General features: G+C 36.9%; 1 protein-coding gene across 6 annotated transcripts in view; it reads right to left on the reverse strand.

Moving 5' to 3' along the window:
- Positions 1-16,762, reverse strand: part of ARHGAP24 (Rho GTPase activating protein 24) — an 881,345-nt gene that overhangs the window by 60,298 nt on the left and 804,285 nt on the right. For all 6 annotated transcript variants that reach the window (XM_066233836.1, XM_066233834.1, XM_066233840.1 and 3 more), the window contains one exon: positions 9,121-9,328. In XM_066233836.1, the coding sequence (XP_066089933.1) occupies positions 9,121-9,328 (208 nt within the window). The remainder of the gene's footprint in view (positions 1-9,120; positions 9,329-16,762) is intronic.

Here is a 16,762-nt window from a genome sequence, read left to right on the forward strand (position 1 = left end):
CAACACAATTTTATGTTTAAGACTCTCAACAAAATGGGTATAGAAGGAAAATATCTCAACATGATAAAGGCCATATATGATAAACCATCAGCCAACATCCTATTAAACGGCATAAAACTCAGGACTTTCTACCTTAAATCAGGAACAAGACAGGGTTGTCCACTCTCTCCACTCTTATTCAACGTGGTGCTAGAAGTTCTGGCCAGAGCAATCAGACAAGACAAAGAAATAAAAGGCATCCATATCGGAAAAGAAGAAGTAAAGCTATTAGTTTTTGCTGATGATATGATCCTATACATCGACAACCCGAAGGACTCCACAAAAAGATTATTAGAAACAATAAACCAATACAGTAAGGTCGCAGGATACAAAATTAACATACAAAAGTCCATAGCCTTTCTATATGCCAACAATGAAATATTAGAAAACGAACTCAAAAAAATAATCCCCTTCACGATTGCAACAAAAAAAATAAAATACCTAGGAATAAACATAACAAAGAACGTAAAGGACCTATATAATGAAAATTACAAAGCATTGTTAAGGGAAATCGAAAAAGATACAATGAGATGGAAAAATATTCCTTGTTCTTGGATAGGAAGAATAAATATAATCAAAATGGCCATATTACCCAAAGCAATATACAAATTTAATGCAATTCCCATCAAAATCCCTATGACATTTTTTAAAGAAATGGAACAAAAAATCATCAGATTTATATGGAACTATAAAAAACCCCGAATAGCCAAAACAATCCTAAGGAAAAAGAATGAAGCTGGGGGCATTACAATACCTGACTTTAAACTATATTATAGGGCCACGATAATCAAAACAGCATGGTATTGGCAAAAAAATAGACACTCAGACCAATGGAACAGAATAGAAAGCCCAGAAATAAAACCACATATATATGGTCAAATAATCTTTGATAAAGGGGCCAACAACACACAATGGAGAAAAGAAAGCCTCTTCAACAAATGGTGTTGGGAAAACTGGAAAGCCACATGCAAAAGAATGAAACTCGACTACAGCCTGTCCCCGTGTACTAAAATTAATTCAAAATGGATCAAAGACCTAAATATAAGACCTGAAACAATAAAGTACATAGAAGAAGACATAGGTACTAAAATCATGGACCTGGGTTTTAAAGAACATTTTATGAACTTGACTCCAATGGCAAGAGAAGTGAAGGCAAAGATAAATGAATGGGACTACATCAGAATGAAAAGTTTTTGCTCAGCAAGAGAAACTGATATCAAAATAAACAGACAGCCAACTATATGGGAACTGATATTTTCAAACGACAGCTCAGATAAGGGCCTAATATCCAAAATTTACAAAGAACTCATAAAACTCAACAACAAACAAACAAACAATCCAATAAAAAAATGGGAAGAGGACATGAACAGACACTTCTCCCAGGAAGAGATACAAATGGCCAACAGATATATGAAAAGATGCTCAGCTTCATTAGTTATTAGAGAAATGCAAATCAAAACTACAATGAGATACCACCTCACTCCTGTTAGATTAGCTATTATCAACAAGACGGGTAATAGCAAATGTTGGAGAGGCTGTGGAGAAAAAGGAACCCTCATTCACTGTTGGTGGGACTGTAAAGTAGTACAACCATTATGGAGGAAAGTATGGTGGTTCCTCAAAAAACTGCAAATAGAACTACCTTATGACCCAGCAATCCCTCTACTGGGTATATACCCCAAAACCTCAGAAACATTGATACGTGAAGACACATGTAGCCCCATGTTCATTGCAGCACTGTTCACAGTGGCCAAGACATGGAAACAACCAAAAAGCCCTTCAATAGAAGACTGGATAAAGAAGATGTGGCACATATACACTATGGAATACTACTCAGCCATAAGAAATGATGACATCAGATCATTTACAGCAAAATGGTGGGATCTTGATAACATTATAAGGAGTGAAATAAGCAAATCAGAAAAAAACAAGAACTACATGATTCCATACATTGGTGGAACATAAAAATGAGACTAAGAGACATGGACAAGAGTGTGGTGGTTACCAAGGGTGGGGGGGGGAGGAAGGACATGGGAGGGAGGGAGGAAGAGAGTTAGGGGGAGGGGGAGGGGCACAGAGAACTAGATAGAGGGTGACGGAGGACAATCTGACTTTGGGCGAGGGGTTTGCAACATAATTTGATGACAAAATAACCTAGACATGTTTCTTTGAATATATGTACCCTGATTTATTAATGTCATCCCATTACCATTAATAAAAATTTATTAAAAAAATTTATTTTAGATTAAGGTGGAGGTATAGATTTATAATATAATGCTTTTAATATTATAAAAATAGTTATTATTAATTACATTAATAGTTATTTTTAGTTATCCTAATCTTATCCATATTTTTTATATCCCTTAGTTGAAAGAATTAAAAACCATCAAATAAGAGAAGACTTCTATTTCAAAGTTAACTTTTCCATTGACATCAGAAAAATGGTGATATGAGATATTTCTGATCCCTCCCCTTAAAAATTCAACAAACTGAACAACTATAATGTAGTGAAGGGACCCCAGCTGAGCTCACAGCCATGCCTAAAAGATTTGCACACGGAATGGACTGAAGGTGGAACAGGTTGAAAAGGGGGGCAGAAGATAAAATGCTTTCACAATAGAATGTGGAGAGGAGAGAAGTCAGCGGACTGATTTTTCTTTCTTCTTGCTAGATTGAGGGAGGGAGTTTTATTCTGAACCAGGAGAAGTGGCAAGAGGGAGGGGCATAAGGGAAAAAGCTGAACTAAGGCAGGTGCAACCAGGCTCAGGATTACGGAAGACTGCTCAAGTCACATGGTTTGCGATCAGCTGGCACAGGGCCTTGTTCAGCCTGCAGCATGTGCTAGCAGGCTTGGCATGTGCTGGGCCCAAAGTGCTCATCTCTCCCAGTGCATGGTGTGCACTCCATTGGTGAGCACTTAGTCCATGGTGATTGGCCCACATACCATTGCACATGCTTAGGCTCATAGCACTCAAGTGCACTTACAGTAGCTGGTGCACTACCAGCAGCCTATGATTTGCACACAGCATCAGGGAAGACCAAAGTGCACCCCCCCAGCTTCCCAGATCCCACCTCTCTCCCTACACAGTACAAAGAAGGGTGTTGGAGGCCCCCCGCAGCTTACTCTGGGGCTTCTCCCCCCCCCCCAAGAGGCAGATGTACTCTGCTTCTGATACCCTGGTCTGTTGAGACATGGGGAAGAATGCTGGAGACCTGAAATCACCACTGCTAAAGCCATAAATCTGCAAATCTATAAAGCTGAAACTAAAGTTCTCATAACATGCCCTGTGCACCAATATGACTGTGTGTCCCTGACGATAGCACCACAACAGCAGAATTCTGCCCAACAATTTCAGAGCCAAAACTTGTACTACAGTGATACCTAATGGAAAACAATTATTTCTTGTTAGGGTTCTTAACAATACCACTCTCAAATACCATCAAGGAAGAAGAAATCAAACATTATGGATACACAAGACAGAGAAGTAGTTCAGCTAAATAATAAAAAATCTTCAGAAAAAAATCTCAATTACATGAAAATCTTGGAATTAAATGACATAGAATTCAAAATTGAAGTTCTAAAAAACTCAATGAGTTCTGAGAAAATACTAATAGGCAATTCAATGAGCTCAAAAAACAAATTAATTAACAAAAAGAGTGCTTCACCAAGGAAATTGAAACTTTAAAAAAAGAACCAAACAGTGATGGAAGAATTCAATACATGAACTAAAAATGAGGTAACAAGTTTAGCTAATAGAACAAGCCAGATAGAGGAGAGAATAAGTGACATCGACTAGAGCAACTAGAGTGATAGAGCTACTACAGAATGAAGAAGACAGACACATGAATTACAAAAAATGAGAGAACTCTAAAAGAATTGTCTGACTCCATCAGAAAGAGCAATATAAGAATAATGGGTATGTCAGAAGAAGAAGAAACAGAAAAGGAAATAAAAATTTTATTCAAACAATTAATTGATGAGAACTTTCCAAGTCTGTAGGAAGTTAAAGCCTCAAATTCAAGAAGCATACAGAATGCTAAATTACCTCAATCCAAACAGACCTACTCCAAGGCACATAGTAATAGAATTGTCAAAAATCAATGACAAAGAAAGAATCCTAAAGGCAGCTAGGGAAAAAAGGAATATGACTTATAAGAGAAGGCTTATTAAGTTATCATTAGATTTCTCAGAAAAAATCCTATAAGCCAGAAGAGAATGGACCCAAACATTTAAAGTAATAAAAGAGAGGACTTATCAGCCAAGAATACTATATCCATCAAAGCTATCCTTCAAATATGAAGGAGAAATGAAAAACTTTTGCAGACATACAGAAGCTGAAGGATTTTATCACCAGAAAAACCCCACGACAAGAACACTAAAGGGGGTTATTCAACCAGATATAAAAACCAAAACACAACAAAACTACAAGTAAAAGCTCCAACATGATCACAATAAAAGCAAAGATAATCTATGACAATAACATAAAAGGGGAAAGAATAGAGATTAGCAGTAGCAAAAGAGGATGGAGTGCAGAAGCACTTATACGATAATGGATTCTTGTAAATATAAAAATTTTTCTTTTAATAACCTAAAGGTAACCACCCATAAAATGCCACTACTGGAACACATAGCTTAAAAAAAGAAGAAATGGGAGGGGTATGAAATAACACCAAACAAAAACAACTGACAGGAAACAAAAAGAAGAACCAAACAAGACACAGAGCTATCAGAAAATAGTACATAAAATAGCTCTAGAAAATCCTAAAGTGTCAATAATTACACTAAATGTAAATGGACTGAACTCACCAATAAAGAGGAACAGAGTAGCAGATTGGAACAAAAAGCAAATCCAAATTATATACTGCCTTTAAGAGACACATTTATGCTGCAAAGGGTAAAGTAGATTCAAAGTAAAAAGTTGGAAAATGATTCTCCAAACAAATAATACCCAAAGAGAAGCAAGTATAACCATACTCATATCTGACAATGCTGACTTCAAAATAGCAAAGATAACCAGAGACAAAGATGGTCATTTCATAATGATAAAGGGGACATTGTATCAAGAAGACATAACACTTTAACATTTCTTAACATATATATAGATACACACACACACACACACACACACACACCAATTCAGGGGGCACCAAAATATATAAGACGTCTACTAACTGATTTAAAAGAGAAACAGACAAAAACATATTTATACTTGCAGATCTCAATACACTATTGATGGATCTAAATTAGTCATCCAAACAGAAAAATCAGTAAAGAAATATAGGCCTTAAACAACACACTAGACCAAATGGACATAATAGACATTTACAGGACATTTCATCTCAGGACTTCAGAGTACACATTTTTCTCCAGTATGCATGGAACATTCTCATGATTAGACCATATGTTGGGCCACAAAAATAACATCAACAAATTCAGGAAGACTGAAATTATACCAAACATTCTCTGACAATAAGGTTTTAAAATTAGAATTCAACTGCAAAAAAAAGTAAAGAAACACACAAAAATGTAGAAATTAAACAACACTCTTCTAAAAAATGATGGGATCAAAGAAGAAATAAAAGTAGAGATTAAAAGATATATACAAAATAATAAAAATGACAATACAACATATCAAAATTTCTGGGATGCAGCAAAAGCAGTAATAAGAGGAAAGTTTATATCATTACAGGCTTATATCAAGAAACAAGAGACAACCCAAGTAAACACATCTTAAGGAACTAAAACAAGAAGAACAAAGGCAAACCAAAGTCAGCAGAAGAAAGGAAATAGTAAAAATTACAGCAGAGATAAATGAAATAGGGAACAGAAAAACTATAGAAAAAATTAATACAACAAAGAGATGTTCTTTGAAAAGATCAATAAAATTGATAAACCCCTGGCTGGATTCACTAAGGAAAAAAGAGAAAGGACTCATATAAACAAAATCTGAAACAAAAGAGGTTAAATTACCACAGATACTGTTTTATACAAAGGATCATAGTAGAATACTATGAAATATTATATGCCACTAAATTCAACAATCTAGAAGAAATGGATAAATATCTAGAACTAAACAATCTTCCTAGACTGAGTCATGAAGAAGTGGAAAGCCTAAATAACCCATAAGCAGGGAGGAAATAGAAACAGCTATCAAAACCTGCACAAAAATAAAAGTCCAGGACCACACAGCTATACTAGTGAATTCTACCAAACAATCATAGGAGATTTGGCTCCTACCCTTCTTAAAGTCTTCCAAAATATAAAAGTGACAATATTTCCTAACACATTTTATGAAGACAACATAACCCTCATATCAAAACCTGGCAAGGACATTACAAAAAAAGAAAACTTCAGACCACTATCTCTAATGAATACAGATGCAAAAATTCTAAACAAAATACTAGCAAATTGAATAAAACAATACATTAAAAAATAATAATTATGATCAAATAGAATTCATCCCAGAATCACAAGGTTGGTTCAACATATGTAAAACAGTTAACGTAATACACCATATCAACAAAACAGAGAACAAAAGTCCTAGGATCCTATCAATAGGCAAAGAGAAGGCATTTGATAAGATACAACATCCCCTTATGTTTGAAACACTCAATAAATTGGGTAGAGAAAGAATATACTTCAACATAATAATGGGCATATATGACAAACAGCGAATATCATACTAAATGGTGAAAAACTGAAAGTTTTTCCTTTAAAATCAGGAACAAGACAAGGCTGCCCACTCTCTCCATTCCTATTCAAAAGAATGGTGAAAGTTTTAACCAGAGCAATCAAAAAAGAGAAAGAAATAAAAGGCATTCAGACTTTTTACAGATGACATAATCCTGTATATAGAAAGACCAAAGACTCCACAGAAAGACTAACCGAAACAACAAACCAATACAGTAAGTTTGCAGGATACAAAATCAACATACAAAAGTCTTTTGCTTTCATCTATGCCAACAATAAAACTTCAGAAAATGAGCTAAAAAATATAGTCCCTTTTACAGTTGCAGCAACAAAAATACCTAGGAATAAACTTAACAAAGAATGTAAAGGATCTATATACTGAAAACTTCAAAGCATTATTAAAGGAAACGGAAAAAGGCACAATGAAATTAAAATATGTTCTATGTTCATGGATTGGAAGAATCAACATAGTTAAAATGGCAATATTACTCAAAGCAATATACACATTTATTGCAATTCCCATCAAAATTCCAATGTTATTTTTTAAAGAAATGGAACAGAAAATCACCAGGTTTGTATGAAACCATTAAAAACCTCAGATAGCCAAAGTGTTCCTGAGAAAAAAGAACAAAGCTGGAACTATTATAATACCTGACTTCAAATTATACTACAGAGCCATGGTAATCAAAACATCATGGTAAAAAAATAAAAACACAGGCCAATGGAACAAAACTGATAACCTTGAAATAAAACCATATATGTATATATGGACAAATCGTCTTTGACAAAGAAACCAAAAACACACAATGGAGAAAATAAAGCCTCTTCAATAACTGGTGCTGGGAAAATTGGAGAGCCACATACAAAAGAATAAAACTTGACTACAGTTTGTTCCCCTGCACAAAAATCAATTCAAAATAGATCAAAGACCTAAACATGAGATCTGAAATAATAAATTATATAGAAGAAAACATAGGCACTAAATTCATGGACCTTGGCTGTAGGGAACAATTTATGAATTTGACCCCAAAGGCAAGTAAAATAAAGGCAAGAATAAATGAATGGGACTATATCAACCTAAAAAGCTTCAGCATAGCAAAAGAAACTGACAACAAAACAAATAGACAGTCAACAAAACGGGCAATGATATTTGCAAACAACAGCTCTGCTAAGGGGTTGATTCCCAAAACATATAAAGAACTCACAAAGCTCAGCAAGAAACAAGCAAGTAATCCAATTAAATATGAGGAGATGACCTGAACAGACACTTCTCCCAAGAAGACATACAAATGGCCAACAGATATATGAAAAAAATGTTCATCTTTACCAGCTATTTGAAAAATGCAAATCAAAACTACAATGAGATACCACCTCACACCTGTTAGATTAGCTATTATTAACAAGACAGGTAATAAAAAGTGTTGGAGAGGATGTGGAGAAAAAGGAACCTTCATTCACTGCTGATGGGAATGTAAAGTAGTACACCATTATGAAAGAAATTGTGATGGTTCTTCAAAAAATTAAGAATAGAACTACCATATAACTCACCAATTCCTCTACTAGGTATATACCCCCAAAACTCAAAAAGTACATAAAGATACATGCACCCCCATGTTCATCACAGTATTATTCACAGTGGCCAAGACATGGAAACAACCAAAGTGCCCTTCAATAGAAGATTGGATAAAGATGTGGTACATATATACTATGGAATACTATTCAGCCATAAGAAATGATGACATAGTGTCATTTAAGACAACATGAATGGACCTTGAGAACATTATACTGAGTGAAATAATTAAATCAAAAAAAGCTAAAACTGTATGAATTCACACATAGGTGGGATACAAAACTGAGTCTTGTGGATATAGGTAAGAGTGCAGTGGTTGCCAGGGAGAAGGGAAATGTAAGGGAGGGTGGGGCTGGTGGAAGGGTATACAGAGGGTCAAATATAAGGTGATGGACAATGATTTGACTTTGGGTGATAGATATTAAACATAATTGAATAGTCAAATGATGTAGTTTACCTGAAATATATTTATACTTGTTGATCAATGTCACCCTGTTAAATTTAATCTTTAAATAAATAAATAAATAAATAAATAAATAAAGTTAACTTCTTTGATGTTAAATACAATCTTAATTTGGAAGCAAAAGGAAAAGAATCAATAATAATATTTTAAAAAGGAAAAAATAAAAGCATAGAAAAGACTTCTAAAGCATCAATTCTTTGACTTTGTAACTTAATAAAAGCAATCTGTATTGGTGTGAACATGCACGTCATCATTTAAACTGTTGCAACATCAATTATAGTATCTCAGCTCTCTGTATCCCTTCAGTTCAGATTGAATTTCTCAAGGAAGGATGGTTAGTAAAATTTTAAAATCTACCTGTCAAATGATGGCTTCTCTCCACAGTCAAAGGCATCCTGGAGCTCCTTCACAAGGTTAGCCTGGCCTGGGAGTCGGAAGAGCCCCTCTTCCTTCAGTCCCCTTTGTCGGATGAAGTCCACGCACTGCTCCACCAGCACTGGAGCCAGACGGTTCCCATATCTCTTCTCATAACGAACGGTATCTTCCAATTTCTGTCCAAAAATGCCTGAAGAAATTAAAAATCACAATGAATTTGAGAAATGTGTCTCTTTCCACTTTTTTGCTTTCTTTTAAAACTTAATGTAAAGATAAAATGAGATTGGAATGCTAGCAAGCATTTACATTTGGTACCTCACATTATTATAGAATCAAATTTAAGAAAAATAAGCGTTGCATGTTCAAATTATGTAGACCCCAGGATGCATGGGAAATTATTTTAAAACCATTTGCTCAAGGATTTGACAATGAGAACACACGCTTTACCTTTTTATCTGTAAAATAATTTACCTATGTATTCACTAATGCAAACCTATCAAGTTTCAAGTTATAAACACTTGTGACCAAAGAAAATATTCTTAGCTCAAGTAGAAACAATAACACAACAACAAATCAAACTAATCTGTATCTGGTTTCAATTCTGGCAGTGGAATTTATATATTCCTTTTAGGAAAAAAGGTTGAATGACCTATATAATAATATTTGATTGCCTATAAAGTAGTATTAGAAAATGGCATCTTCTAAGGGTAGTGAAAATTAAAGTAGGTAACAGGTCTAATTAGCCTAGTTTGTGGTCTTTGGAACAAGCAGTTTCTTGATAATGGTATGTAGAATATTGTTCACTAACATTCACACCACTATGTCTCCTTGTCATCTCCACTTTAGAAGCTGGACAATTAAATACTTCACTTATTTTTCAAGAAGTCATCTGGAGCATGAAAGAAGACTTGGATATTTTTGATAAAACAAAAAATACACCTGCAATTGCCAATCATTCTTGTTTCTTATCTTGAACTTGGAAATGCTGTTTGTCCATCTAAGAGTCATCTTTTGACCAGTAGGCAACAACCACAAAGGAAAGGCTGAAAAGTTCACAGATACTGGCTCACATCATTAAACCATAACCCAATACCAGTAGCACCTTACTCCAGACTTTTTTTAGTGTGAGAAAAATAATTCCCAATGCGTTTAAGCTACTATTATAATAAAATAAAATAATCAATGTTTCTGAATTCATCTTGCTTGAGCCTGCCCCATTTCCAAAAAATGTTGGTTAGCAACTTCTGCTTAGTCCTGCAAATAGTTATGCTAATCATTAAAGGAATCTAACCTGTAGCCTAGAAATTAATGAAACCACCTCTCTCCTCGAAACTACCTCCCAAAGAGATAAGAAAGGTGTGTACAAAAATAATGATTGTTTATCAAAAGATTGATAAGAACATTGCAACTGGGACCATGACAACCAGAATTTGTTAACTGAAAGCAAAAAGTTTCACCAACCCCCTTAGACCTTTGCTGACATTTAGATGTCTGTAGTCATCAATCAACTTCTGACCTAAACCCCATCCCTGCTCACCTTCCTTAGACATAAAAGAAGCCTGATTTTTTTTTTTTTACTGTCTTAGGATAGTTTTTAGAACATTAGTCCACCATTTTCTCAGCTTGCTAGCTTTCTTAGTAAAGTAGCTTTCCTTATCCAAACTCTTTGACACTTGACTTACTGGTTGGCATGTGGTGAGCAGTATGAGCTTTCATTCAATAACACTGTTAGATGAGTTTTCTGTATTTGCAGCAGCACAAAATTCTAATCCATACAATGGTGATAACCATTTTGAAGATATTCTAGTATTTTAATAACGATGCTTGCAAACTGATTATGAAAAAAGAATGCTGACTCTCTCTGTGAACTTCTTTGGATATTAACATGATGTTTATTTGCCTGGGATGTTTGGATTCTATTCTGCCAAAATAAAAAAAAATAGCCCTTCCAGGGAACTTATAGGTTATTTTTTTTAAATGCTGACATTTGGGAATACTTCTTAAGTATCTGTGATTTTTTACGTATTGCTTTGGATTGATGTATTATATAAAATTTCTCTCTAAATTCAGCAGAAAATCTACTAAAGATGTTCCAATTCAACCTCTATGTATGCTACGAATGAGAACAAACTTCCAAGGTTTGGTTTTATGTTGTAATGAAAAGTTATATATTCTTTCTTTAAACTCAGAATTTGCCTGACTGGGCGGTGGCGCAGTGGATAGAGCGTCAGACTGGGATGCGGAAGACCCAGGTTCGAGACCCTGAGGTCACCAGCTTGAGCGAGGGCTCATCTGGTTTGAGCAAAAAGCTCACCAGCTTGAACCCAAGGTCGCTGGTTCAAGCAAGGGGTTACTCGGTCTGCTGTAGCCCCACAGTCAAGGCACATATGAGAAAGCAATCAATGGACAACTAAGGTGTCACAACAAAAAAGTAATGATTGATGCTTCTCATCTCTCTCTGTTCCTGTCTGTCTGTCCCTGTCTATCTGTCTCTGTAAAAAAAAAATTGTTTTTTTCCACAACAACTCAGGAAGCTGATAAAAGGTGAGTTTTGCTTTAGATGGGTACTCTGCTGCTCCTTTCTTCTTTTCTTCTTTCCTTTTCCTTACCTTCTTCCCTTTCTTTTCGTTCCCTTCCCTTCCCTTCCTTTCCCTTCCCTTCCCTTCCCTTCCCTTCCCTTCCCTTCCCTTCCCTTCCCTTCCCTTCCCTTCCCTTCCCTTCCTTCTTTCCTTTCTTCCTTCCATCCATTCATCCATCCTTCCTTCTTTTATGGTAAGAATTTACTTAATAGATATAGCAAGAGACTAAAAGCTGAAAGCTCTAACATCCTTCAATCAATTAGTTATGTATTATGTACTAAGCTTTTATCATATATTTTCTTATTTTAATAATAAATATATGAGATAGCTATTTAAGACATGAGGAAATTGAGGCTCAGATATCAAATAAGTTGCCCAAAGTTAGTCACACAGCGCCAAGTGGCAGATTTATTCAGCCTTAAAACCTTTGCTCCCACCCAAATGCTCATCAATAGATGAGTGGATAAAAATGTTGTGGTACATTTAAAAGTGGAAGACTACTCAGCCATAAATAAGATGGAAATCTTACTTTTTCTGACAACATAATATACCTAGAGAGTATTATGCTAAGTTAAAGAAGCCAGTTAGAGAAAGACAAGTACCACGTCATTTCACTTGTATGTGGAATCTAAAGAAAAATATAAATGAACAAAATTGAAGCTGATTTATAGATATAGAGAACAGACTGACAGCTGTCAGGAATAGGGGTGGGGTTATGGTACTGGGTAAAATAGGCAAAGGGATTAAGGAAAAAAATACCTCATCAGCAAGGACATCAGTATGCTGATGCAGGAGGGAAGGGAATTAATTGGGGACAAGTGGAGAAGGCATGGGGGGGGGAGATGAATGGTGATGGAAGGAGACTAGACTATGGGTGGTAAGTACACAATACAATATACAAATATTGCGTTGTAGAGTTGTATACTTAAAACCTGTTTTATTCACCAATGTAGTCCCAATTAATTCAATAAAAATACCTTTTTTAAATTTTTTAAAGAAATCTTTGCTCATTCCTGAATACCATCTCTCTTTTTCTTGTTTTAAATCACCGTTATGTGTCCTCATTTTCTAGTCACTTAAAATTCCAGTAATCTTTAAAAGTGAGTAAAATAGCATACCTTTTTTGTGCTCTAAAGTGATACTAACTAAACTACTTATATGCTCCAGGCTGTGTGTCTGCATTTCTCTCATTTAAAACTCACAGCAATCTATGAGGTAAGCACCATCTTTATGCTATTTTATCGAGGAGGAAACTAAAGCACAGAAAGATTAAGTAATTTGGTGAATGTCACACAATGAGGAAATGGTGGAGCCAGGATTTGTTAAGGCTGTTGCATTCACAGTCATTCTGTATTTACAACACAATAGCTATGACACAATACTGTGTCATGGGCAGAACAGATGAAAACTGAGCTATAGAGGAAGAAAGCATCTGGCCTACCAGCTTTCCTACCTCAGTTTCTGTCATCAGATGAGGATGAGGACTAGGACCGTGGTTTCTGCTGAGAGAATGCTAATGTATGGGAAAGTCAGAAAAATGAAGGAAGGCGCATAAAACAAACTCTGAACATTTAGTAAGCATCCTATTCCTATACAAAGAAACTTTTTTTTAAAATTTTATTTATTCATTTTTAGAGAGAGACAGAGAGGGAGAGAGAGGAGAGACAGAGAGAGAGAAGGGGGGAGGAGCTGGAAGCATCAACTTCCATATGTGCCTTGACCAGGCAAGCCCAGGATTTCAAATCGCTGACCTCAGCATTTCCAGGTCGACGCTTTATCCACTGCGCCACCACAGGTCAGGCCAAAGAAACTTTTTGAAAATATCAAGACCTATGCCTACTTAACAATATAATGTGTAAGAGTTATAGCATGTACATGGTAGCTACGTATACATAGAAATTCCAATGGAAAAAATCATAGTTTCTCCTGTAGATTTAGTCTTGTTAAGAATTATAATAGATGCATACTTCCCATTCTGCAGCATTGGACACAGAATGTCCCAAATGTCTCTGGCTTGTAATGACAGGTGTGAGTTAACCTGCTAGATGAGAATTTTTTATGAAGAAAATAAGGGGAGAAATTATTTTTTAAAAGCTGTTTTTTATTTAGAATCTTCTTTGAGAGAGCAGCAAAACTTTAACATTTTAAATTAACCAAAAAAAGGACAAAGGTTATGAGCTATTCCTAACTAGCAACATGGGAAAAAACACATTGATTTGTAGATTATTAACAAGAATATTTTCTGTCACATGATCCTTGCAAACAGTCCCAGCTACGTCCACTTAAATTCCCAGTGGAGGGGTTGAACAAAGAAAAAAAAAAGGAGAAAACAACTCATGTACAGACAACAACAGTGAGGTGATTGCTGGGGGTGAGTGAGGGAAAGTGGAAAGGAGATGGAGGAGGGTAGAAGAGGATAAATGGTGATGGGCGGACACTTGACTTGGGGGGAGTGAACACACAATATGGTATATTAAAAAAAAATTAAAAAGAGAAAAAAATTTTCCCAGTGATATTTCACACGCCCTGATAAAATCTTCCTAGAATCTCTGGGTGACAATGGTACATCATGCATACTTCCCCTAAAAGTACATTGTTGGTGTCATATGTAAAACATCACCCAGGATGTGACTTTTCATTGAACCGAGAAAGTAAATCACACAAGTGAATTTATTATATCTGTGGTAATTTGTTTCAACTGGAGAAAAAGAGAGAGAGAGAGAGAGAGAGAAGAGAGAAATCTAAGCAACCTTAAACCACCCTCTGGGTTTATAAATTTCCTTCTTTGCTGTGATTTATACATCAGATAGCTAGAGGCAGCCAGGGGAGTTAGTGAATGTGATCAGATTAATATATTCAAATTCCATTCATTCGAAAAACAAGTAAACAAATACAAAGCCAAAGCTTCTTGGAGTCTCTGAAATTTTCCTCTTTTCTCTTAGTACTCCAGTTAAGGATAACTCTGGCTCCAGTGCATCCCTTTCTACCTTCTTGACTACCTACTGTGATTTGACCTATGACACCACTATTCCACTAAAAGCTTTCTTTATAGTCACCAATAACTTCCTAAATCATTGACAGCCAAATTTATTCTTGTAATATTTTATGCCTCACTCTCCTTTAAAAACTATCACTCTCACTCTTCTTGACACTTCTCACATGTCACATAATTCTTGCCTTCCAGAATATTCTTCCCAGTTTCCTTCTTGACTACGCTACTTACTACACCTTCTTGGAAGTTTGCTAGTTCTCTGGATTATGCCTCTGTAAAGCCAGAAGTCATGGCCACTATCACAGCAGCCTGGCCTATGCAGGTTTGCATTGGATTCGGACAGTCGGTAAAGAAACAACGGAGCTACAAACTGGTGGGCCATCATTTTTAATTCTAGCCTGCACCCGGTGGGCAAGTAAAAAAGACACACTGGGCTCCAAAACCCACTCAAATTCAGTGCTCACAAAGCTACTGACTTATCTGAGTTTCCTAGAATCAAAGGTTTCTAGCTCACCAGACTTATTCACCTCTGTTCCCCAACTCCTTCCTTCTCCCCGCACAAACTCTGTATAAACTGGCTTCTCACTCAACACTCCACCATCTTGGCTGCTTCTCCTGGCCTCTTACACGTGGCCTTCCTCTGCTCTCTGCTCTGCTCTCTCCTCTAATATTAATCTCAGGAGCCAAGAGAGCAAGCTCCCGTTCTGCCCCTATTTTATACTGTAGCTTCACAACCTTTAATCCGATATACAAAATAGGGAAGTCTCTAATACAAAGTCACTTCTCTGAGGCATGATTGGATTGTACTGCCCCACATCAAAAAGGGTGGGAAACGGCCCTGGCTGGTTGGCTCAGCAGTAGAGCGTCGGCCTGGTGTGCGGGGGACCCGGGTTCGATTCCCAGCCAGGGCACATAGGAGAAGCGCCCATTTGCTTCTCCACCCCCCCTCCTTCCTCTCTGTTTCTCTCTTCCCCTCCCGCAGCCAAGGCTCCATTGGAGCAAAGATGGCCTGGGCGCTGGGGATAGCTCCTTGGCCTCTGCCCCAGGCACTAGAGTGGCTCTGGTCGTGGCAGAGCAATGCCCCGGAGGGGCAGAGCATCGCCCCCTGGTGGGCAGAGCGTCGCCCCTGGTGGGCGTGCCGGGTGGATCCCGGTCGGGCGCATGCGGGAGTCTGTCTGACTGTCTCTCCCCATTTCCAGCTTCAGAAATAAAAGAAAAAAAAAAAAGGGTGGGAAAGGCTTAATCCCAAAACCAAGCCCCAGGCTACAACGATCCCCAACACACATTAATATCACCTGGGCGACGGCCTCATGTGGGCAGTGTCATCTTTAACAAAGTGAGCATAATATATTTTATCTGCCCAACACCTAGAATCAAAGGTTTCTAGCTCACCAGACTTATTCACCTCTGTTCCCCATCTCCTTCCTTCTCCAGCGTCAAACTCTGCACTAACTGGCCTTTCACTCAATACTCCACCATCTTGGCTGCTTCTCCTTGCCACATGGCCTCTTTCTGCTCTCTTCTCTCTGCTCTCTCCTCTAATGATAATCTCAGGAACCAAGAGCACAAACTCCCATTCTGCCCCCACTTTATACTGTAGCTTCACAACCTTTAATCCAATATCCAATTAGGGAAGTCTCTAATACAAAGTCACTTCTCTGAGGCATGATTGGATTGTACCACCCCACATCAAAAAGGGTGGGAAAGGCTTAATCCCAAAACCAAGCCCCAGGCTACAAGGATTCTGCCTGCCCAGAGACACACATTAATATCACCTGGGCAACGGCCTCCACGTGGGAAGCGCCATCTTTAACAAAGTGAGCATAATATATTTTATCTGCCCAACAGCCTCTCACTCATGTTTGCACCTTGCTTGTCACAATTCCTTTGCTGGACTCCACTTAATGTCACTGTATATCAATCATTCCCAGATTTGAATCTCAACTTGGGCCACTCTGTGCTCTCTACCATTGGATTTCTAAGTGCCCATTAGAACCCTCAACATGGATATCTCAAACTGATAATTTCTAAAACTAGCTAACTCATCTTTTTT

Source organism: Saccopteryx bilineata, chromosome 5, assembly GCF_036850765.1.
Source record: "Saccopteryx bilineata isolate mSacBil1 chromosome 5, mSacBil1_pri_phased_curated, whole genome shotgun sequence".
In the NCBI taxonomy this organism is placed as follows: domain Eukaryota; kingdom Metazoa; phylum Chordata; class Mammalia; order Chiroptera; family Emballonuridae; genus Saccopteryx; species Saccopteryx bilineata.